Source organism: Chroicocephalus ridibundus, chromosome 8 (genome assembly GCF_963924245.1).
Source record: "Chroicocephalus ridibundus chromosome 8, bChrRid1.1, whole genome shotgun sequence".
Lineage (NCBI taxonomy): Eukaryota > Metazoa > Chordata > Aves > Charadriiformes > Laridae > Chroicocephalus > Chroicocephalus ridibundus.
The window spans coordinates 11739561-11765337 of NC_086291.1; the positions used below are offsets into that span (position 1 = coordinate 11739561).

At 46.2% G+C, this 25777-nt stretch overlaps 1 protein-coding gene across 2 annotated transcripts in view; it reads right to left on the reverse strand.

Moving 5' to 3' along the window:
* Positions 1–25777, reverse strand: part of RNF220 (ring finger protein 220) — a 235206-nt gene that overhangs the window by 22166 nt on the left and 187263 nt on the right. For both annotated transcript variants that reach the window (XM_063343584.1, XM_063343583.1), the window contains 4 exons: positions 11638–11734; positions 10556–10642; positions 8772–8827; positions 6943–7021 (listed from right to left, as the gene is read on the reverse strand). In XM_063343584.1, the coding sequence (XP_063199654.1) occupies positions 6943–7021; positions 8772–8827; positions 10556–10642; positions 11638–11734 (319 nt within the window). The remainder of the gene's footprint in view (positions 1–6942; positions 7022–8771; positions 8828–10555; positions 10643–11637; positions 11735–25777) is intronic.

Sequence of the window (25777 nt, forward strand, 5' to 3'; positions counted from 1 at the left end):
CAGCTTCCTACAACTGCTGCTGCCGCCCTAGGACTTTTACACTGCGGCTGTTTCCTTTACGGGGAAAGAAAGGATCAGAATTAGCATCATTTAAGGTAATCATGCCTTCAAAAAGAAACATGAGGCTATTAAAGGAGGCCACGGCACATTAATATCGCATAACCAACTGTGGTCCCAGGGCTGGAAGAGGAAGCCAGCAATGCAGAGGAAGGACAGGTCACGAGCTGGCTATCCGAGGGAAAAGCAGGAACGCTTATGCAACCGAGTGGGAAACAGCAGCTTTTTTGGGGACAGAAACCATCAACAAGGGAAAAAGGAGAAGTGAATGGGGAAATAAGATGAAGCGCTCACAGTGGTGGGGCGTGACAAGCATCGACGCTGAAGTGAGGGCAAAAAATCAACATGGATATTGAACTACATTAATTACATTACTTGCTGTTACACTGCTTCTGCAAAGGCAGTGCTGGGCTCTGTGTTACAGAGGCAGAGGAGAATGAAAGCACAAAGTCATTACATTGTTTGGGAAATCTTTACCAAGCTCCAACTAAATGCGGCTTAAAACTCCTTCTTGCAAGAGTAAGCTCCCCTCAGCAGTATTGCAACTGTGCACGCAAGTGTAAGAGAAATAATTACAGACTCTACGGTTGTCCCAGACATGGTTTAGTGAGAAGTAATACCAACAAGGTGGTTGGTTTTTTTTTTTTTTTTGGTGCTATTTCATATTTATACTTACTAACTATAGTCTAAGAAATGCATAAGCTACCAAGAGCCGTAATGACAATCATCCTGTTGTCACACACCAGCTGGCACAGCACAAACACTTACTGAGTCCTGCCACAACAGCCAGTAAAGTGCCAAAGAAAGCAGTAGCCCCATTACGGCCAGCATGAGCCAGGGCTGCCCTTCAACAGATGCACGAGAGCGACAGCAAACGGGCAGCGGATGGGGCACAACATGATCCCTTTGCCGCTCTTCAAAGGAACATTCTCCATCCAAACAGGGAGCGCAGCCTATGTAAAAAACAGTTGTTACTTTTCTCTGGAGAGCATCTGGGCACCGTACAAACATTTCCTAAAAAAAAGAATCAGTCCCTGCCTCTTAATTCTTGCAGCATAGGTAAGGGATGTGAATAAACAGTCACATCCTCAAAATATTTTCAGAAGGAACACAGCAGGATCTACAACGCTCCATCAGAGATGTTGTTAAACACAACAGGCTAATTTTAGGGACGAGTCCTCTCTCTGACAAGCTGCTCACACATCTAAGGACAGAATTCGCCTGCTAGAAGGCAGCTGTTTGTGTTTTATAAGCTAAAGTTTCTCTTACCTATGGAATAACTCCAATATTTCACAGGGAATCATCATCCATCTAACTGAAGTACCCTCTAACGGACCATCAGCCTCATATCCCCTTTGAAATAGCACAGCTGAGCACTTGCTGGGCCACGATTTATTTTTTACCTTCTAAGACATCTTGCTAACTCTATAGCTCAATAGTGACAGTCGAATTTCACACTGCGATAGCCCCCCATCGATTTTTCACTCCCAGGAAGCAACTCCACAAATTAAAGTTAACAGCATTTCTGAAACTAAGAAAAAAAAGAAAGGGGGAAAAAAAAAAAAAGAAAAGAAGGGGCAGGCAATGAGAGACAAATGGCAAGATGCCTAAACCGCACCCCCAACACAGGAACAAAATCCCTTCCCGGGGGTTTCCCCGGTTATGGGACAGGGATGCTACCGCCCCCGAAGCCGGCAGCAACCTTGGGTTTGCAGACGCTTCAGCTCTGAAACATCACAGATTCAACAGACATAAGAGTCCCTCCCTACATGAAGATGTCAAAATCTATATAGAAAACTGGCCCAAGACATGAGAATGAGACCAAACCTCTGGACACAGCTGCACTAAACGGAGATACCATCGACTTCCAGCTCTGAGCTTGTACAGTCAAGCCTGCCTCGCTGAGCTTCGTTAACCGCTAGCCTATGATGAACCACAACACTGACACAATTTCAGTTGGCGCGGTGGTAGTAACATTTGAGACCATCATTGGCACGTGCAATTTCTACTGAACAGTTAAAAGAGGGAGCAGAATAAAGAAACGCAGCCCGGCACTCTGCTCTCCAGCAGCACAACCTAGAGGATTAAGTAACGCCGAAGTCGCGCTCCATAAAGAAATGCAGCATCTACCCACGTACCCTGAACACCAGTATGTATTACAAGCACATATTACATACTACTGAATTACTGAAAGGAAGGACTAAAACGTAATAAAGGTAAAAATTCAACACAAGCAGCACTCAGCCCAGCAGCGCGTCCTCAGCCTGGCTTTGACAATCCCAGGCTTCAGTTCAGCTTCCTGGATCCTGCCTCAAGTTTAAATGGGCTGATCTAGGACTGGACCCACCAGCAGCATCACGCTCTCTCTCAGCAGAGCGCAAAGGGTTAGCTCATTTATGACTCAAGTTAATTTTTTAATTCTGTCTTTGCTGTACGATGTTCTTATCTTCCACCAAAGCCTATTAATGGTGTGACTCTATGGAGAAGGCCTGGGGAGCGCTTATCCTCCGGTGTGAATTCACAACAGCTTCTGTTTCCCTCTGACACACCAGCTTAAGCGTGGCTCCTTCCCTTTCGGGCCTCTAATCCTCTGGCTTCACTTTCACTCTGCTCCTGTCTCTACTTGTCTGCCTGGGAGCAGGGTCCCCGTGACAGACACTGCCACCTCCCCGACTACTCTCACACACTTGACTCCTGCCACGAGGACCCCAACCTAAACTTTGTTTAATTTTAACTGATGGTCCTCGCTCTGCTGCCGTGCCAGAGACGCTCTGGAGCCGATGCTTTCAGAATAGCTGGATTGGAAAGAGGTGAGGTGGGAGGGAAGGGGAGGAAAGAGGAGATGAGAAAAACCAAACAAATACAATTGCTTTTTGTCTCTAAAACCCTCTTTTTAACCCAACGAGCGTCTCATCCAATGAAGCATGATGAGCATGAAGTGTTATATAAAGAAGATAATTATAAAGGGATTTAATGCTTGGCAGGCTCGTATCGCAAGGTTTCTAGTGGAGGTAGCATACTCACTTCAACAGCCTTGTGTCCGGGTTTGCTATTATGCGGGCAGCGTGGCTGGGGCCAAGCAGAATCAGAAACAAGATTTGTTTTACAAAAAAAAAAAAAGAGCACAGCCCCCTTCCCACCGAGGATGGCAGCTCCAGTCCCACCTCCTTCCACTTCTGTCCCATCCCTGATTAATGATGTTGTCTGCCTGATTTATGACCCACCCCAACAGATTAGAGTTTCCCTCTTCAACCTCCCCCCTTCCTTTTACCCACCCCCCCCCCAGAAGGCACAGCCACACTCCGCTGGAAATATTAGAGAATTATTAAATAAACATTCATACGTCATGTCTCTTCCCATACTGAGCTCATCGTAGTCAACGCTCAGCGGCCGGGTCCTGTTTGCTTTGGGGCTGACACCAAACAGCTGGAGTGATTCATGGAGAGGCTGGCTACAATGCTCTGTGCCATATATCATGCTCGCAGCGCTCCCTGCCCCGGCGGAGATAAACTGATCAACCACAACGGGCTGGAATGAATTTATGACAACACAAAATTGAGGAAAACAAATGGGAGGTGACCCAGTGGGCCACTAACCCAGACTCTCTCGCTGGCCTGCAATCTAGTCTGGTGGCAGAAAGCAAAATTGAACATTGGCACTCTGAATTAAGATGCTGGCTTTTAACCCCGGGGAACCTCGGTTTCAAAATGGCACCAGACCCTCACGGGCGGCATCTTGTGAGGGAGGGGGGGGAAGGAAGACTTTTTGCAGGGAAGGTGCTTTTTGCAGCTCTCTGTGCACGACGGTGCTTCGGCTGAGAGCACGACATTGGCGGAGGAGTCGGGGAGGATGCCTGGGCAATTAGGGACCGGCTGCGTTCTCTGAGCAAAGCTGCATCTTGAGTCGAGGTAAAGGCACATCACACCAGCTGAGCTCTGCCTTCACAGTGGCTGGGGCCTTCAGCTGATGCTATGCTCCTTGAGCCTTCCACACCCCAAGGGTGTCTCCCAGACCCCTCACGTCGGTGAGATGAGAAAAGCTCAGCAGGGCTGAGACACCCCACAGTGCTGGGAAGGGAAGCTGGGACCAGTACCACCTCTCTCATTACCTGTGGCTGCCATCTGAAGTTCAATGCAACGCAGATGTGGTCAACGGTGAGAAACCTGCCCGAGCTACCAAGAACCCACCATGGCTGCAAAGGAGAGCTGGGACCAGCACCATGTCTCTCGTTAACCTGTGGCTGCCATCTGAAGTTCGACACAACGCAGATGAGGTCAATCTGCCCAAACTATTGATGACGTGGCACAAAACCACAAAAACACAGGCTTACCCCAAACCCCATGTAGTTCTACACATGAGAGACACTTCCATGAAAACCTAAGTTTAGATTAAATTAACTTGCTCAAGCAAAGAGCTTCAGCTGCATGCCAAAAAGAGGACCGCTTGCTGTACTGTATTAATGGATTAAAAACCCAACCAAACAAAACCACACCGCTCTCCTTGCCTAGACTTATTTTTGGAAGAGGGGAGGGGGAAGGAACGTCATTCTTATGAGAGAAGGATCAATACGTGGATCGCTGCTAACTCTATTAGCCGCTGCTCTAAACCGAGAGCACGACTGACACAGGTGGTAAACCATGTGCTTCTGGACACTTTTAAAAATGCTAATCAGATGCTACACAGGGTTTAACATGCCAGTCAATAGCGCTCAGATTTAAAGGCAAAAATTAAAGTTACAAACAATGGAGTAAAGTGATGCTGCCAAAAACTTCCTGTAAGCGCCACCCAAAACAAGAAAAATGAAACCAATTTAGCTCCAGATTAAGAAACAGGAACTAGAGATGAATCAATTTAGCCTGTTGGGCTGGGTCGCCATATATCATGGCTCAGCAGTGGAGTGAGAAGCAGACAGACAGTGTGAAACCCTTCCCCCTCCTTTTCTGTAGGCTTCTAGCTCTGATCCCTGTTATCAATTAATTTAACAGAACCCCTTTACACAGACAAGCACACAGAGCATTCAGACTCCTTAAATGGCAGGACAGAAACTATTTATCACACACGAATCTCAAAGGAAAGAAGGAGAGGGGGGGGGAAAAAAAAAAGCAGCTAGGAATTCTCCACCTGAAACACCATCTTGATTACTGAACCTTGGTGAAATAAAAGCGCCTTAAATAAAAAGCTCTCCCTGCTACTTTCAAAAAAAAAAAAAAAAACAACAACATTATTGGAAAGACTCAGCAAGACACTTAAGGTTTTTCCCATAATTTCTATTGGCTTTTGCTGACTTTTTGCACCTTTTGTGGAACCGAAGCGTTAGCAGGGCAAGGTTATAGTGGAGCAAGGTGTGCACGCATACACGTGCAGGCACACACATGCTCCCCCACTTCTCAACGGCATTAGCACAAGTGTTGTTTGGAAAGGATTCTGGGATCCTTCAAAAGGTGCTAGCTAAAGCCTCTTTGATCAGATTATTAAAGCTATGTCAATTTTATCACTTGAGCTCAAGTGTTCTGGAAAATGTCAAATCCTTTCAGCTCCTGCAGTTTAAAGATTTTCAATAGGAGTGGATCTGGGAGGGTGGAGGGCTGCCGGGCTGACAGGCAGGAGGCCCAAAGGGAAGCCAAGCAGCGGCTGAGACAGAGGTTGACAGATGAGGCCAGAAGGGATGAATCCTTGCCACCAAGACAGCACGCAACGGTTGGCTCGCTCTAAGGACAAAGCTGCTTCTGCACTGACCTGCGAGCTTCTAAACTCAGTGATCCTTGGTCAAAGTCTGCTCACCGAGAAGCATCGAACAGCAGACAGCCCACGTTTGGGACATGCCAATAAAAAGCCTCGTAAAAAGGAAAGTGCCAAGACAGCAAAGCAGTGTTAAAGTTTCCTCTGCAGCAGGGAGTTTCCCCAGTTAATCACTAACTGTCAACATATCCTTTGACAGGTTGCCTGGACTGTCAAGACATCCTGAAATGTGCCAAGGACACAACCTTTCAAGTCAGGACCAGGGGCAGGAGGAGAACAAACTACATTAAAAAAAGCTTTCTGTAAAGTCAACCTACCACCAGGTTTTTTTCCCCATCCCACGTTATCAATGCATCTGCAAGTGAAAAACTCAGGAACTGAGACATTATCTCCATTAGCAACCATACAAAAGTGAAATCGAGATCTTAAGGGAAAAGAAATTATCTCAGTGAGGCTTCTGCCAGGTTACGGGGCTGCTGGGATTCCCTTTTGCTGGAGAGATGGAGGGTGGAACATGCAGGTACCATGGAGAAAACAGAACAGAGACCATGTGAAGGGCTGCCCTCAAAAACCAAGACGCAACGATAAGGTAACTTCTCCAGTAAAAGCAGGATCCCATGATATGTTGGTAGCACAAATCTTGCAGGGGGAATAAAAAAAATAATAATCAAAGCACAGCTTGACAAGCCAATCGCTTTTGTCAGGTTAAAGTATTTTGAATCTTCACTGCCCGTCCAAAGTCCCAGCTCTAGTCTAGGCTGTTATGCACCACACAATACACTTGAAAATCCAACATAACCAGAATATGGTGGAAAGCATGGATATATCTATTTACATATTTTAAAAGAAGGCAATTTGCAGTGGAGAAGCCCTTTGAAAGCTGCGCTCAATTCCTTGTCACTGGGTACCTGCCCAGGCAGATATCTGGGGGAGAACCCCCCCCAGGTCCTCTGTGGACACAGCAGCAAAAAGTCAGGACACCAACAGCTTCAAATCCAGACTTCATGTTGGAGCACAACTTCCCTTCTCAGTGGTAAAAGCTTCAAATATGCCTACCCTCAGATGACCACTGCTTCTAGGAACACCAGATGGGACACTATGATTCCTTAAAACAAGAAAAATGAAAGCTATCCACTTTACACTCACTTTTCAATGTCACTGTTCTTACAGGTCTTCTGCATGGTCTCCTGTTTACTGCTTTCACCATTACTCGTTGAGGGCATTTCTGTTGAGGGAAAAACAGGTAAATTAGTAAAAGAACATTTGATCATTGCAACGAAATAGTCTGAGCGAGTTACAGTTTCAGAAGCAGAGGACCCCGATGAGTCATCTTCATGTCAATTCTCGGAAAGAAAGAGAAGAGACCGATGCTACGTGTCCCTGTCTGGCAGGGAGGCCCTCTCTCTGTACAACACACTTCCATGATTTGGGGCTGGAGATACTGACCAACCCTTGCAGATGGTTCCAGTTGTTCAAGCCAGGATTTAATTCAGAAAGTTTCGATGCAGCTGCTGTGACAAAGTGTACTTCTAGAAAGGTGGATTTGGAGCAAATGCACTCAGCCCAGACCCTACTCTCAGCTTCTCCCTTTTTCTGAGAACCCTCTAACGCAGACAGGGAGAAAAACATATGCCAGGTAACAACAGTCTGTTCATAGCTCTCCTCTACCAGCAGCGCCATGGCTCCTCCCAGCACTGGAGAGGACGTGAGAAACCAGTCAGAGATGAGCCAGATGGCCCTAGGGCCAGCCCCTGGGCTGCAGATTCAGCAGCGTGGCTTCAGATAAAAGGTATGAAGAAAACAGCTCATAGCAAGTGCCATCAGGGCTGCTTCCTCATCCCCTCTGTGGCTGTAGTTACTGAAGCTGAACATACCTACAAGAGAGTGCTCCTACATCACAGAAAATGAATGTGATTGCCTACCCCACAGAAGAAAATGCCTGCGATAGATATCCTATGTTCTCCATTTAATCATCACGCCCTTGGCAAAACTGGTTTTACCCACCCCCCGCTCCCACTGGCAAGCAGTTACGTCTTGTAGGTACTTTCAAGGCTGGGAATCAAATGCCCAAAGCATTACAGTAACAGAACACGGAACAAAATCATTGGGACAAGTCTCTTCAGGTCGCTGAGCTTCAGTTCTCTTCCTAAGGGAGCTGAAGCAGCACTGCCCAGCTCTGAAAATGGATTTGGCATCTACAGCTGGAAAGCGCCAGGTTTTATTATTCTCATATTTCCACTAGGTTGCTGCTTACACTTACAGTGCTGCTGGCATTAAATAAAAAACCCCGGCAGCCAAATGGGTTTAACACCCCCCCCACCCCTTAATGCTATGAGCTTCCAAATAACGCATGCAAAGGTACAATTTCACATTTAGTTGTCTGCTCTGGAGTCTCAAATACAGGTCATGAAGTAGGACAGATGCCAGAGTTCCCACTCTAAAGGTGACAGCTATAGAGCTGCAGGCTTTTCTCGCCATACAGAGGCCAGCAAGGATGAGATCAATCCAACAGATCATGATACAAGTCTCTAGCGTACCCTTTTAGAGGGAAGATTAGAAGAAAGCAGTTGAAAAAACCCCAAGCAACAGGTGCCTGTGCAGTTTAAACCCCCAGCAGCTGAACACCACCATCGCACAGCCAAGCTCTGATGGCTCCCTCAGTGAAACGGCAGTTTGTCTTTTAGTGACACGACAGCAAGTCAATCCAACCCCTATCTCTTATCACCGTACTGGTTAAGATTGCATTTTTGGGAACTCCCCTGGCTGACACTTACTACAGTTAATTGTGCTGTGAAGTTTCAAAAAGACAGTGTGATTGTATGTGCACACGTAGCTGCTGGTACTGTGCACGTGTAACTTCTGTGCAAGAACATTTGTAGCTACCATTTGCCCAATTACTGGCAATCGGAAGGTATGGAATATCTCTCTGCCCTCCTGTAACATAGACGTTAACAATTTACAAATTCAACACTCACCGTCACTGGCCCATTTAGAAAACTCCGGTGTTATTCGAGTACTGGGTGTGCCACCACTAAAAGAGAAAAGGGCAGAACGCTAAAGGTTGAATACGGAAAATTTTGCCGCTCAGGAAAAGCTACCCCTTCCACCCACCACTTCTGTCTCAATACTTCTATCCATCAGCCTAGGCTTCAAAATGCGAGCGGTTGGCCTGCTGCCGGAGGTGTTTTTGTGCTAGTCCTACCTTTCCACTAGTGTTCTCCCAACCTGCGCTTCTAGCTGCGACCTCTGCTGAATCACATGGGGGTTGTGATGCTGACTGAGGGATGGGATTCAAACAGCACCTGTGACCCAAGGCTCATTTTTGAATACACAATTTCAAAGATGAAAACCTTATTCGTGAACAGAAATCCTTTGTGTTGCAATAGCTTCTCCCTTGAAGAATAACTTTACACCTTCACAAGCCCCATCTTTTCCATCTTCCCAAGCGAAGAACAGCAGCACTGAAGTACAGACAACTCCTAACCCTGTCCATTCTCTTGCAAGCCAGTAACAGAGACTGTAAGAGAAAGGAACCTTCTGAGCAGGCTGCACACCCGTGACTACTTAACACTTCAGCTCTATGAGCCAAGACAGCTGCACGCAAAAGGCAACGTAGGCTTATGCTTCAGGGCATCAGCTATTGTACCTGCATTTCTACAGAAACTTGCTGGAATTTCAAAGTTCTTTTTACAAGCAACATCATCTCTCTTGTTTTAGAGATGGGCAAACAAGTTCAGGAGACGTGCAAGCACCTTGCCCAAACAGCAAAACAATGTGTCGGGTGCAAGCTACATGAAGGAACTGGGTCTCCTGGCCTTAGGTCCTCAGTCGTCTCACCAATTGGTCCACAGCCACCGATAATGGATATCCCGATATCCTCCTGCTACAATACCACTTTCCTGGCTGTGAAGGAGCTTCAGTATCTTTGAGGCCCTGCCTCTGGACTAGCACGGTTAGCAAAGTATTGAACGGACCAACGGTTTGGATCCAGTGTGGCAAATGCCACTTTTCTATGGAGTGGAACCTAATTTTGAACTAGTGTTTGTGACAGGCTAAGCAGTAAGAAAACTTCATTTCACTGCTCTATCAATCACTTCAACCTTGACCTCACAGGATCACTCAGAGAAAGAGACAGAGGGGTAATTTAAGCCCTGTTTTATGCAGGGCAGAGGGCTTAGAAAGCAATCCTACCTCCCTGTTAAAACTCATTTTATTTGCCTGAAATGCTTCCCCAAGTGCCCTGAACGCTGGCTGCCTACATTCTCCACATATTTACGTGGGCACAGCACTCATCCTGCCCCAACCCCAGAGCCGAAGGCAGAAGGATTAGTTCGTGTACCCCACCACACATAATGGGATATAATGAAATCATACCCCGGGTACCAGACCCGTAACGTGCCGAACAAGATGTGGATGGCATCACGTTATACTACTAGTAAGAGGCCACATTTCATGGTGAAGCAAGATGATGCATAAAGCCTTAGTATAGCACAGTTCCCCATCGCCAGAATTCACCTTCTGTCCAGCACCATTCAGGGAGAAGGCAGCACTGTCTGGGCAGTGGGGTGGTTAAGAAGGGAGAATGTGCAGGGAGATGCTTTATGCGGCTGCACGGGTAGAGATGGAGACCCACCATCACACTATAAATCTTTGTAAGTCTCTCTCATTGTGACCCTTGTGCTCAAGTGAACAGGTGTTTTTCCACAAATTGAGATTACCCAAAAGTAACGAAAGCAAATCAGAAAGGCACAGTACTTACTTTAAAACAGCACCTCGGAGCGCCTCCCTCTCTTTGGCTTCACCTGGCTCTTCCCCAGTGCAAGGGATAACGTCTGCCTCCGTGTACCTGAGCACAAGGGGTTAAGGAACGTACAGCCTTGCTGCAGACAGCGGAAAGACTTTTGAGATGGTTGGGACACTAGCTGGGATACACAACAAGTTCAATCCAACTAGGAACACCTCAAAAGAAGAGGAGCTGGTATCCAGGAAGGCGCTTGCTTTTAAATCCTGGATTAAAGTTTTGTTTTAGGTGTAAAGAAACAGAAAAGTCTTTTGACAGCAACATGACCCACAGCCTCTTAGACGGGGAAAACAAATTCCTCCACCTAGCCCAACTTGCACAATTCCACTATTTCTGTTTGAGGAATAGAGATCTTTTATCAGCTAAGGGTTGGGGCTTCACTCTTAAAGGCTGGTACAGATTTCAATAAAATCTAATTCTATAGCTATGCCTAATACCCTTGCAGGAATTCCTCCTTGGTGGCTGTACAGCTGCCGCAGGGCAGAAGTCTGCCCACATCTCTCCCAGAGCTGTGTCTGAAGAGCCTGGTCACCAGATGAAGTTCCCCAAAAATGCCCTTAATGATAGTTATGTCTGTGAACTGTCTACAGGAAGGAAAAAAATCCAGTCTCTCAGAGTGGCAAGTGAATAGTGCTTGAAATGTTTACTGCACAAACCCCCTGAAAACGGAGGGGTGTCTAGTGGAAAATAAACTCAATTCCTACCCACAAAGCAGGAAAAGCTATCCACATGGAAGAAACCTGGATGGAGACAACAGATTGCTTATGAAACAGAAGACAGGGACACTTTGATCTCCTGCAATGTCTCCTACAGACTTCACCAATCATGTCTGAAGTAGTGCTGCATCAACAGAAGGATCTCAAAGGCAGCAACTGGGAATCCCTCCTAGTTCAAATAACATAGAAACTGGGGAAGGTGGTGCCATTTCCAGTACGGATGGACACAGATTATCCACCGCTACTCAGGGCAGTGCTGTATGAAAGCTAGCTGAAGATGCAACTCCAGGTTCCCTCTCATTAAGAGCCTTTCAAAAACGATACTGTGGTTTCCCGTATTCAAGTGTGTCGTCCCCATCTACATCCAGGTCGGCGTCGCTGTCTGGATTCTCCTTGCCACTGCACATGATGAACCCAGAACCTGGAAGAAAAGAAAACATGTGGATGAATATTTGAATGGGAGATGAAGCAAAGGAGCTCTCCTAAGGATGGCTGGGACAGTCTGCAGACTGTCCTTCACTCTTAACAGCCTCACAAAAGGTACCATCTCTAAAGACTGTACAAGTCTGAAGACTGAACAGAAAACACAGAAATAGATGCTGGATTTTATATGCTAAAACGCCTCTCAACACTGAAAACAAAACATTCTTGAACTTTTGCTCTCCACATGAGTTATTTGAAAGTTGAAGGCACTGGGAGTGTCTCTCAAAGGCAGAAGAAAACTGAAGCAAAATAGAGAAGACTTATTTTTCATGGAAGTGGCCAACACAAAAACTACACTACTAGCAGGTAAGAGAAGGCCACAGGGACATTCTGAATTAGTCCTTACTTCAGGTAAAGAGGGCAGGCAGAGGCTAAAATGCAATTAGAAAGATCTTTTTTTTTTTTAAATGCATTTAGTCATGGCTTAGATTTTTACCATATAAACTGTTTAAGAAAAGCAAACCTCTTTCCAGGAAAAGATCAGACTCCACAGTCATTAACAGCCCCTTACAAGCATTTCTTGTATGAGCAAATTGCAGTGCAAGCCAACAAGAGTCTTGCACCTCCACCAAGGGTGGATCAGGCATGAGCACGGTCCCAGTTCCAGCAGGAAGCGAGACAAAACAGTTACACCCAAGACTGAACTGATTAACAAGTGCCACTTTCTAACAATACATACATTTATTTTGGTTCTCAAGTATTTTCATGACTGTGTTATTGCTGACTGCAACCAGGCTTCTTTTAATTGAATCTGCACCTACAAAGATGAACCTTCACATAGTATTTACTACCTAAGGATTATTAATGGAAACTAAAGACAACATAAATTTACTCTTTATGTGATCTAACGCTGGGCACGCTCTCTCCCATGAGACCGGAAAGGATGGTGCAAGATTCTCGTTTGCGTTCAATTCTGCAGCAGATCTGAGCTGTTTGGAGACATAAACTCCATAGACAGAAAATGGCTCGCCCCTCACCGTCCTGCCAGCAGACCTGGACACCCGGCTCACGGACACAGGGTACCTGCTAGAGCCTGAAGGACCTGGCACATCCAGGTGGCTGGTGACCGAAGTCTGTGGCTAGACCAGAGAGCACGCCCCACTGGCAAACACTGAAAGAGGAAGGTAGAGGTAGCCTTGGCTTTGCACAAATGCCTCCAAAGTGCCACATTTCTGCACTGTGAACAAGTGCAGAAGACAGGCTGAACCTGATGTAAAGCACTGAATGTAAGGCGCACGTCTGAAGAATGAGGACGTTCCCAAGCGTTAGGGTAGCCCATTCAGTGCTACAGATGTCTGAATCTGTTCATCCCACTGGGCTCTCACCAGCACACTTAGAAAAGCTTGTGCCATCGGCAGCAAACTTGCACTTTCCCAGCCCAGAAGAGTGAACTATGTTTCTAACAGTTTGCATGTGTGCACAGAGCAGGGCAAGGCGATGGTCTCATTTCCAAGGACACCATGCAGACACAGCTCTTTACTGTCACTCTCTAGGAATGGACGCTCTCGCTGATTCATTAAGTCCCCAATAAAATTTGTTTATATGGATTTGATATTTCTCTTCCCTGAATATAAAGAAGGTCCTTAACGACTGATAACCGTAGCATGATTTTAAGACTAACCTTTCCCTAGAAGCATAAACTACCTTTTACTTCAAAGTAATTGCCAGCCTTAATTTTCAGCAGAGGTAACAAAACTAGCATCGACAATGCAGCATCCACCGCCTGCGCCAGGTACCGCAGGAGATATCTCCGTGCTTGTAGGACATCTCTGCGGTGTCACTGGGGCAGCCCTCTGCCAGCAGACCCCGTATAAAGCGTTTCATGTACCGGCTGCACGCTGCCAGCCAACACATGTCATGAGCTGCCTCCTTTTGCTGCAATGGCTCCATCTAGTAAATCCTGAATCCTTCGGTTCATCACAACGTTTGGGGGAAGATTTAGGGGAGTAAGAGAGACCTGTCAAAGAAGCTGGAGAGTCTTTCAAAGCTGCCTTAGAAGTCAGAGTGGGCGATGGAGTGGTAATTTACAGGCATGGCATTTAACCTGCCGTAACACCATCCCCTGCACCTGGCATTACTTTAGCCCATCACTTCTCAAAGGCCATAAACTTTGGACACACAGGTCTTCATTTTTCTTGTAGCTGTGGGAAACACAAATCATGCAAAGCTGGAGCTGTGACTTGGCCAGTCCCGGAGGTGATCTGAACATTAGCCAGACAATGAATACGTGGAGCCAGTGCCTTGGGGGAGGGTAGGAAAAGGTGTCCAAAAGACTGGAGGTATGCGGGACCACTCCCCATGTCCCTCTCTCTGCAAGGATGCCAAGCACACAGCAAACATGCACCTTTCCATCAATTTTGTTTCCAAGTGACTCAAGCCAACTAGTGGTTTATGGTTAGAGCTTAAGAAAAGAAGACCTGCTTACTGTGATACGATTTACAAATATTAAGGCACCGTGACTTCAGAATCCTGGTGTCCTTGCTCTCAAAATCTTTGTACTTAAGAAAATCCCTTTTAAGTCTGTAAGGAAAATGCTCCACATACCTTTTGCTGGATTCTGGCTCTATAATAAGAACCGCTACACTGCCAACAGAGTACTATCCCCCTACACAGGGAGGGTACAGAGGAAGGATTTGGAAAGTACGTGTTGTGGTGACAGATACACACTGGGATGATCTGACACAGCACTGCAGTCAGAGAGGAGGGCAGAGCAGGAAAGTTCATAGGTTAAGATGAGGGGCAGGAAAAGGGCAAATTTTCTTTTCTGATTAAACAAGGACGCCCAGGCCAGGGCCTGAAAGAAGCTGCAATAAGGTGATCCAGCTCTCAGATTTTCACCAAATATGGAATTTGTTTGTTTTTTTTTTTTCAACGTGACCAAGTTCAATCCATTTCAACACAGTAAAAAAACTGATTCAGAAACCGTATGCTAAACAAAGTAACCTCCGTGTACCCAGAAAGACTCTGAATATAAGCTGTGCTCTAAGTTTTAGGATTTCAGAGTCTGCTTTAAAAAAAAAAAAAGGAAAAACAAAATCCACAAAATATGGTTCCGATGTGAATCAAAAGGTCCACAAATCCCAGTACTGCCACTGCATGCAAGAGAACACCAAAGAACGGGATGCAAAGCTCGGTCCAGCATCACCTGCGGAGCAAAAGGCCTGCCACTGGCATCCTAATGCCCTTTCATCTGCAGCAGGGATGGATTTTGAGGCCAGTTCCGGTGGGCTGGGGTTTGGTGCCACAATTTCGACGTGACCCTCCTTGTCTAACTTCCTGGGGTTGCTTCCATGCACAAAGCCAGTGAAAACACCCACACAGCTGTTCAAATATTTGACGTCTGAACTGCTTGACATTATTCATTCATCTCAGGCTCATTCAAACCAGATTTCTGGACAAGTGCTGTTATAAATGGATTAAGAGGACCACTAAATGCAAGGAAGGGCCGATAGGATCACACCTGCTTCTCACTAACTCAGCCCAAGTGTAAAGAGGGCTCACAACTTCCAGCTCCTGCCAGCAGCGTATGCTGCCATCCAGGAGCAAGAAAAATGTGAAATGGAGCACAGAGGGCGTCGAGCAGAATAAAATGGCCTTTGCAATGGCATTGTTTCGGACCTGCTAGAGGAGAACGTGAGCTTCCAGAAGAGCCCCGTACCGCTACACTGGGATGATTTGCAATTCAATGGCATGCAGTGGGATTGGGGAAGGGTTCCTCCAGCATGGCTTGGCTTCTGAAGGTCGGGCAGTAATTCATGGCCATCAGCAGCGCTGCCTACAGTGAACCTCTAAAGCCAGTGCTGGTATCCAGAGGTCAATGCTCGGGACCAGAACTTTATCCCAACGTGTTAATAAAGTGAAATCCGACAACTCAACGTTAAGTTGTGAGTTTGACCTAGGAATTCACAAGAGACACGATCTGTTATACATGGAAGCAGCTGCGACTCTTACATGGCGAGCCGCCTGAGGAACATAATACCACCTGTGAAAGCCACAAATGCGGCTTTCAGATGAAAAAAGACCAAACCAAAATGTAGACTCTTCTATACCTTTCTCTTGTTGGAGAATTTTTTTTGCTCTTGCCATGTGCTTGGTAGGAGGCAACCTCTTGTCATACGCTGCCAGCCCCGATACAATTAGCCTCCCGATGCTAAAGCAGCACAATCCTCTGACAGTCTTAATCCCAGCTGCCTCCTTAAGGTCCAGACAAACAGGAGTGAGCAGGCAGGTCAGCCGCGGGGGCCATTAAGCAGAGAAAAAACAAAGTTACAGCTCTGTCTCCAATCCCCATTGCTCTTGTAGCCAGGTGCTCTGACAAGCAATTCCAGCACTGGTATTGAGTGGCACCTCTATAAACCCTGTGACAGTTTGGGAGACAAACTCCCCCATCAATCAGAATGTACCTATCAAGATCACTTACCCACAGCGCCCGCCACCCTCCAGCACTGTGTACACAGCTTTGCTCAGGCTGGCCTCGGAGCAGCCCGCCTGAACACCAATTCAAGGCAGTTTCTGAAAAATCTAGGTACTCTACACACAAGCGTCAGCGTTTCTGAAACAGGTAAGAGCTCCGAAAAGCAGAACAGATTTGCGTGCCTCTGCGCTGCTGCCCGGCTGCGGGTACTGGCAGGCTACAGGAATCAGCTGAGCTTGAAGGAGACTGGAAAACACTTCCCACTTTCTTCCATGTGCAGACTAATAATGGGGGGACATAAATCTCATCAGAAATCCTTTTGTTCCCCTTTCCTTAAGTTTTCCGAGCACTTTGCTTTCTCCTAAGCCATCCCCTATGCCTCAGCATCCTCTCTGACCTCTACGTTGCTTCTCAAACCTCCCTTCCTTTGTGCAATCCCCCGGTGACCGGTCATCCCAACATCTCCCAAGTGAACGGTGGCTCAAGCTAAGATCGAGAGTCATTAACGTGACAGATAAGCAGATTCACAGAACAGATAAAAGGGCCTCACATTCAAGTCCCTCCTTTTCTCCACGGCATTCAGTGGCAGATGGTCAAAGTGACAGCATATGCTGCTTCAGGTGCTGGCAGCGCTGCTGACTCCTGCGCAGGCACGAGCTCACGCAGAGACGGGCAGCCTTGGGAGGAGAAAGGTAAGACAACCAGACCAGCGCGGACCCAAACGACCACAGCCAAATTTCATCAGCACAGCTAGGAAAACACAGACCTGCTATGCCCCACTTCTGCTCCTCAGCTCCTACCTAGACAGACAAGTCAGTTTTGGGGGCCAGCTCTTCTGTATATATTTAATTATCACTCCAAATAAGACCGAGGAACAAAACTAAGATGTTAGTACTATTATTTGCAGCACCATTATGAATGCAGCTACTAGACACTGCTCATGCAGAAGATCAAACTCATCTGTATAACTACTGTTTCTCCTGTTTGGCCCTCAAGGAAGGTGGAGGTATATCAAATCTGTATCAGAAATATTCTAGAAATCCAGAATTTTGTGTAAGTTCTGTAAACGGGTCTAAATCCAATCCATCTCAGGGGTGTGCAGCTCTACTGGAGCATGTTTTGGCTGGGAAGAGGCATTCATTCTGCTCTCAGGTAATTTACACATGTTCAGGAAAGAAGAAAAAAAGCCTCCCGTAAATCTCCAGAACTGCAGCCTTTACTAATTACACTCCTTGCAGTAACCCCCCTCTGCACAACCTCCCTTTCCAGCACGTTCACTCTATTTTCTTAACGAAATGTCACTCGTTGGCTTCTTGGAGAGTAAAAACAATGAAGGCAATAAAAGTAGTTTATGCAGACACACGGCCAGGCCTCACACACACTTCCCGAGAATGGCTCTAAACTGGGTTTATTTCATCAGCTGCTGAAGTATCCCAAACTAGTGCTAAGAGGACTAGGTGGCACGGATGCTGTTTTATTTTAAAAGGCATTTGGGCAGAAAGAGAAAGCCGTTAGAGATTCTTGAAAACAGGCGGAAGGCAGACATGAGGCCATCCTGAACAGCGGTCTTTCTGCAGATCTCTAACACTTCCCCAGCCGTATTTTTGGACAGTGGAATTGTTCCCCCTTTCTCCTAGCACAAACGGGGATACAATAGTTCCTCTGGTGACTTTCTCAGCCTGTTGCAGGAAAAATGACATTCAGAGGCCATGAAAAGCTGCTTGCAGGACGAGGGTTTCATTTCTCTGGAGCCACATCCATTTCAAGCAAAACAGTGATTTACCTGGAAAGCTGACACCCAACTGTGTTGTTACAGCGTACACCTGAAACAGCAGATGCATCCATCTGATACCGACTATTACCTCCCACAGAGGCACAAATGGGCTGCCAGAAACCTGACTGCTTACCAGCGTCTCGGACGCTTACAGTGATCTTTGCTAACAGATCAGGGGAACAGCTGCCTTTAAAGAAAGGGCCATATAATTTTATGACCATTAACATCATTTCACAGCAGCATGCTGAACAAAGGGCAGGCGAGCTCCGCTCTACAGGATAAGAGCCAGCTGCTGCAAGGCTAAGGGAAGAGGCTTCCCAAGAAGATTCTTGGGCATTTCAGAGATTTCTTTTACGCCTCTCTGTAACCCATCAGGTGCAGATCACGGCTGTGGAGGTGCAAACCCACTCGGCCCAAAGGTCTGATCTGGTGTGGCCATTCATGTGTGGCTGCCTCCTAGAGCCTCACGCCGGTGTGATGCACCAAGGTGAGAACAGTCTCATGTCTATCTCAAAGGCTGCTCTCCAAAACCCAGAGCCGAAGTACAAAAGCAGCAGCGGCAGCCACGGTCTTTGCAGCTATGGCTTGTTTTCCACAGTCAAGGAAAGGTGGATCTGAAAGCTTTTTGTTCCCCTGGGGAGAGGGTGGAAACAAACAAAAAAAAGGAAGAGGGAGAATTAAAGTAATCTTGAATCACTAAGCAGATTCACATCACTGGATCAATAAACACCACTGACAGGGATCACAGGAATGTCGCAACTTTGCCAATAATAAAGCAGCACAGCAGAGCTTGGAGGATGACTTTTCTAAGGCAGCCGAGCATGAAGCAGCAAGGCTGGTGAACAGCTGAAAGTGACACCCAGGCTTACAGCGGGGCCGCTGCCAGTGGCGGGGCTCGATGCAGTTTGCTTTAAATAATGATGAGCATGGAGATTGCATTCGTGGGAGAAAGGCAGCCAAGGACTGGAAAAACCAAGGGCTAAATTTCATGGGCCAAACCTGTATGTTCTTCCCCCCAAACTAATTCTTTTCTAGGCTGGAAAGAAGAAAGAAAAATCAGTGCTAATTTAATCAATTGATCAGGCTATTGATTGCAAAACTGGAGCTGCTAGTTAGCCATGTGCTGTAATGCCCTCAACTCTGAAACCACAAAACACACCATTGATTTCTTCACTCCCAGCTCCAAAACAAGAAATAAAGCCGGGTTTTCAGCGGGAAAGCAACTTCCTTGTCCAGGGAGAAGATGCAAGCAAAGGAGAAGAGAGGCCAGGAAACAGGGACAGCCGCATCTTGCGAGGTTCAAACTGAAATTAGTTACAGATGCAGTCACGGTGTCTTGTGTAAACTCTATCGATTGGGTGGCTGACAGTCTTGGGAGCCTCCATACTAGGACAATCAATCCGGCTGCGGTGTCACCTGCCACTTTGCTGAACAGTTGACAATGCAATTATCCAGTGTGGAGGCAGGGAGTTGGCGTGTGTCAAACGCAGTTAGCCACTTTCCGGGCACTACTCGATAATGCGTTTCACCGCCGAGTGCAAGAGACGACATGCGGAGACAGGAGCTGTTTAGAGCCATTGAGACCCGTGCTCCCTTTTCCTTTAGAAAAAAAAAAATAAAAAATCTCACTGCCCCTGACTTAACAACTGTATTCTAAAATGCTATTAAAATCACGTCAATCAGCTATTGGGTTCTTAAGGCTGAAGTTTGACCTGAGTGTCCAAGAAGCAGGTTGTAGTTCTAGCAAAACTGCAGACACTTGGAAGAAAAAAAAAAAAAAATGAAAAAAATTATCAAATGACTGTCTTAAAGCCTGGGACTTTCAAAACCAGAGCAGACAGACCACTAGAAAAATGGATTGCAGAGAGCAGCTAAGCAAGTGCAGCAGATGGGACTGGAAGATCTTATGCTGCATGTCTGAGATCTAGGAAAATTGAAGTTTAAAGGGATGCTGTCAACTTGAAACCCAGTCAATTTCAAAAAATTGAGTAGTTTCAGGTGCTCTACCTGCTCCCTTACTCCCCCTGCCAATTTTCAGTGTTAACAACTGCATTCTCTGTTTTCTTTTTAATTAATTTTTTTCCTCCTTCCCCTGTTGCTGGGTGACAGACATCCCTTTTCCTCCTCCAAGTACGATACATAATACCGTCAAACAGAGAGAATTCCCCTTCTTCCCACAGAAGATCTTTTCCTGGTTAGAGCAGCTGTTGGCATTACGTAAATCGAACAGCAAGGTTTAGCTGATTGTGCTCCTTTCAGCTAATGTGTTCTGGCAGTTTGAGCATAAAAACTAGGTTCTTACATTTTTGCATGTGTTCAAGTAAACAAAAACATACTATCAACAATCAGGACTTTTAACAGGTATAAGCACCATCTTATTTTTTTCCCGTTAAAGCGATTTTTACTTTGCTGAGTCCCATTGATTACTTTGTGTTCCAAAAATGAAGAAGATGCTGTTCCTTGAAGCATTATATGAACTTTAAACGCACATGAAGGGTCATGATGGCTTTCATACGTAAGGTAGAAATTCTGATTTTTTTTCTTTTTAAGTCACATACTATTCGCATCTGTTTTTGCTGCTCACTAAAAGTCAGCTCCTGATATTAATATACAACACAATAACCAAGAGACATTTATTAGCCACAGAATCCCTTAAATTCTGTATGTGGACACAAACTATGGAGAAGTAGTCAGGTACAGCCCACCTAACTATTGTATATAACACTATGTACACAGATCTGTTAGCATTTTTAGCTCAAGTATTACCTTACGGACAAGTACTTGCTCTCAAAGGAGAGAGGTGCAAACATTAAGGAGCAGCTGGGATACTCCATCAGACCAGTACAAAGTACCGTCCTCCAGCAGCAGAGGGATTACCAGGATTACCACCATTTTACACAAGGGCCGAGGTAAGTCATACAAGTGCTCTGGGACTCAGGAGCCCTCTAAAGGGGGGATAAGGCACAGAATAAGCACTTGAGAAACATGAAATTTATGTGTCTCGCCCACGTGGAAGCTTGCAGCAGGTAGAAGTGACCTGCAGAAGGTAGCAAACCAAACGCAGGAAGGCTAAAATAGCAAGACTGAGAGGCTGGGAAGGATGCTCAGAGGTACAAATGCATTCACCTTAGAGACTAAGCAACAAGGGACGTCAACACTGGAGACGTGACAGAGAAAGGCACTGAACTGAGCTCTTGCTAAATGGGAAGAAGATTAAGAATTTCATTATGGCAAAGATTCCCTATACTCTTCCCACAGACTGCTCTTGCATGCAAGCTCAAGTTTGCTTTAGCCTGCCAGGGTAAAATTTTGAGTCGTCTACACAGAAATGGGGACGACTGTTCTAGTTACTAGACCATTCTTACAAAAGGCCTAAATATGCCAGTGGTATCTTCTATTTCCCACACAGTCTCTTAGGAGAAGTCACACTTTCACTGTTCAGCTCAAATTCTTTTGCTGAATTTCAGTAGGTCAGTTTTTACCCTCTTACTAGTACTACCTTAAATGCAGTCTCGACTTCCTGGCATGGAAAAATGGAGCCTCCTTGCCTCCTGAAGCTTTCCTGCATGCCTCGTTATATTTTCTCTAAAAAAGAGGGCACAAGCTGGCTACTAGCTGAGATTCTAGAGCAAGACTTTTAAGCTACGTCACCAGCTTTGCTACTATCTTTATAACATTAGAAAAGATGTTTCTCCATACTTCAGTTTCCACATTATGTGTCAAACACAGATTCTGCAGAGTTTTGTTGTAGAGTTTGATGTTTGTGAAATTGCACTGAGAAGCGCAACTGAGTTTTCCCTCCTCTATTTGGAGCTTTCTGCCAGGCAGTCACCGGACACAAGCAAAGTCCTCATGCCCACAAACACCTGCTGCTGGCTGAGGCAGGAGAATTGAAAAGCAACTACTTCGATTTTGAGGACAGGACCTCCCACTTGAGAGCGTGCTTCTAACGTTGCGTGCATTTAGAAGGAGAACAATTTGGAAGAACATACAGCTATTGCCCCAATGCTCTTTCTTGGACAACGAACCCATGCTGGACGAAGGCTGGCCTGCAACATTTGCTGCTCAAACTGAAGCACATTTTGATTCTGCAGAGATAGAAAGCTGACAGCGGGACTGCAGCCATCAGCTGGAAACTTTTGGACATTTTAATATAGTCCCACTTTCCAGGCAGCTGCCCTAATTGTACATGACGTGAGAACCAACGCAAATGGACACCCAAGGGTAACTGTAGTTTGTTACAGCTTATAAGGCTTTACCAAGCCCCTCTACACATACACTAAGTCGTGCTGTTCTTTTCCCTTGATAAGACATTAACGAACAGACACAAGCCCTTTGCTAGCCTGGGAGGAGGGCAGCATGGAGAAATGAAGAGAAACTTCAGAGTTAAGTAATCCCTGTTTATTTCTCCTTCTTCAAAAGCATCGCAATCTATCAGACAGATCCTTGTCATGTTGATCTTTCTTAGAAAGTATCCTTCCCTGAAAACGCCCCGCTTACCATCTTAGCATTTTCAAAGTCTTTCTCTCGTCTGTGTTATTTTTTGATGCAACTGATCTGCTGAAGGAAAAGAAACCCAGAAGGGCAGTGGTGACGAGCCTGCTACTGTGCCCGGAGGAAGGCTTTTTGGTGGGAGAGCCGGAGGGGAGAAGAGGAGGATGGGGCGGGTGGAGAGAACTTAGCTAGAATTCTTCAATTCTTTCATATCTGAAGAGGACGGCAATCTCTGTTCTATCAGACTGCGTGGTTCGTGCTTTAAATGGTACTTGCTGCTAGCTTGCTTTCCCTGTCTCCGTCTCTCTCCCTTTGAAGCAGACTGGACAGCTTCCTCAAGCTGGCGTTATCACTCCCTCTAACCACTCTTGGCAGGCAATCTAATTCCCCCTGAAAAGGTCACCGCCATTTTAACTGCCTTTCAATCACATTAAGCACGCTGCCGCTCGTGCTCAGAGCACTGTGCCTGCAGCTCTCCTGACTGAGGTGCGATCGATAAACTGACATCCCGTCCCCCCCACCCCCCACCCCAATCTCCCCAACCGCCCCATCCGACGCTTGCCACCTTCCCCTCTCCTGGACGAGCCGCCTTCGCGGAACGGCCGGGGAGACACCAAGTGACAAAAACCCTCTCCTCAAATCCGAAGCAGCAGAAGGGAGCCGGCTAACCTGGCATTTACTAATCTTTGTCCCATCTGCTCCGAAACAGAAGGGTGCGAGCAGCACCCCCCCGCCTTCCCTAGACCTACAGAGGCAGCGACTTCACAGGACGGTTTGCTCAGGCACCGGTCCAGGCACCTTTGAAGCTGCGTTACAAAGAACAAGCCTCCCTCAAGCTTCCCTCAATGCAATCATTACCGTTATCTCTCCCCCCGTGCTGCCTTTTTTTTTTTTTTTTGCAGTTACGAGTTATGTGTTCCACCCATCGATCCCTGTGTAAGACACTGTTTTAAGTCCTCTTGCCTTTTGACTGTGCTAAGCCGTTTAAGAGATGACAGCGGCTTCTATCAGTGCGAAGCTGATGCGATTCTTTTCAGATAAAGCACTTTTTTTTTCCCCCCACTCCCCCCCCCCCTTCCCTTTCCCTTCTTTCAAGTAAGAGACATACACACAAAAAGAGACACTGAATCTTTCAAAGAAAAAAAAAAACCCACCCTTTTGAACTTCCCTCAGGAATTCTTTAAAGGGATAACCTTACAGTGTAAACAGTGAGGGTAACGTGCATCCATTCTGGAGAGGGAACAGAAGGATTGCTACAAATATGTTGAGCGTTAAAAAAAAAAAAAAAAAAAAGACCATCAGAGAGAGAGAGACACTTGATGCTTTCACTTGCAAAGCATTGTTGGCTTCCTAAACACAGAAAGTCATTAGACAAAGATGGCATGAAATAATCCCCTGTAACAAAGAGCCTCAGAGAGGGATGATCCAGAGACGTGGGGATAGATGGTTACTGAATGTTCAGGTATTTCAAGAGAAATTTGAGTCTTGTGACACTGTTCTGAGATAGGGAAATATTTATTACATCTGTATAGCTTTTCATTTTGAAGCACAAGCCTGATTTACACAGCGCTTGCTATTTCATGTTGGTAACCTTCTGCACCCATCCCAAATCAAAGCAAGAACCCTCCTGCTACAAACCCTTACTTCAAGCAGGACCTCTACTGAAACACAGTGATTCCAAATCCTACGTAATTGCCAATCATCTTCATTTACACCCTGATTTCCTCCAGTTTTGGATAAGCAAATTAAGCGATAGCAAATGAAGCTTTAAGAAGCCAGGAGGACAGCCAGAAGTACTGAATAATTCCTGACCTGAATGTGTTCACCAAACCCAACAGCTTAAGAGACAACATACTGGCCCCAGCACTTCTCAGTTATGACATATTCCTACTTGCTGCCATCTCCTGTTCTTTCCACCTGCCACCTCTCAAGAATGCCAAGCCATGGTGAGCAGGAAGGTGTGCTTTGGCTCTGCCACACTAGACCCAAACGGGGATTTGCAGCTGCAACACCAACACAGAGGACAAAAATTTCCACCTTCTAAGACAGTCTCAAAGGGGAGAGGAGCAAATCTTTCCTGCAAGTGCTTTGGAAGCAAGACAGCTTCATCCTAGCAACAATAAAAGTGAGAGTTTCAGCCTGTGATTGCTCCCAAGCACTAGACCACCCTCCAGAAGACTTGAGCAGGGTTGTTCATTTCCCTGACCTTTCTGTTTTCAAGAAGAGTAAGCCCAGGATCTCCCAACCTTCCTCCACCTGAGAACCTGGCAGGATCTTTCATATAATTAACAATGAGTTTTCCTCACCTTCAGAGTGATACGAACTTTGTCCATTAACCAAAAATGATAAAAAGAAGCAGCCAGGACCTGTATTAAGTTTGAGTCACTTCTGTAATGTCGCCCAATGGTCTGACCAACTCATGCAATACACGCTGGCCACGGCGTCCTGCCCCCTCTTCGCCTAGCTGTAACATGTCCTCATAGCAACACACCATTAAAACCAAAATTAATGAGACACATGGGCATCTATTTTCCCCTCCGGTTTTACGTATTTCCCCATGTCATCTCTTTAGACACTGGTGACATCCCTGTAGCCTGGCAAAGGCTGTCTGGCATTATAAAAGGCCTTTGATTTCCACATCGCTGCCACTTCTTAGCAAAGGGAACAGAGCCAAACACAAAGCCTCGGGTGACGGGGGTTAACGAGGGCCTTGCCAACTCCAGACAAAGCAGTTTTAAGCATTGGAACGCATCTCCAAAACGTTATGCTGTGCTTCGGGGCTGTAAATTAAGAATTCTGTCCCTAAAACAAGGCAAGAGCCAACACTGGCAGAGAAAGGAAAAAGACAGTCACCTTAAGGTTACCTGAGAGTGCACAAAGCAGGCCTGAATGATGGAGACCTCTGAATGTCGGCAGCTAGACACAATACAAGAACCACAAAAGGGAGCAAGAAAGAAGTGTAACTTGCTTAAAGAGAAATAAAAATCAGTCAGCTATGGGAGATCTCCAGCTTTGCTTTGTTTCCCACATTTTACAGAAACTTCTTGTGCAGAGTAGGTAGATAACTGGCAGATATTATCTGGTCATCCCAAAATACTAGGTAGAAAGTTGGTGGCAAGAAATTCCCCTGTTTAGGGAAGAGGATACCTCTCTAGAAGAGCATGGCAGCGGCTGAATCCAGCTGCCGGCAGAGGTGTACTCCAGAGGAGGAAGGGCAGGGAGAAACGCACGTGATGGGGACCTACCAGCCACTCAGGTGGAGTCATTTCTTCAGCAGTGGCTCTGCCACCAAACGCTGC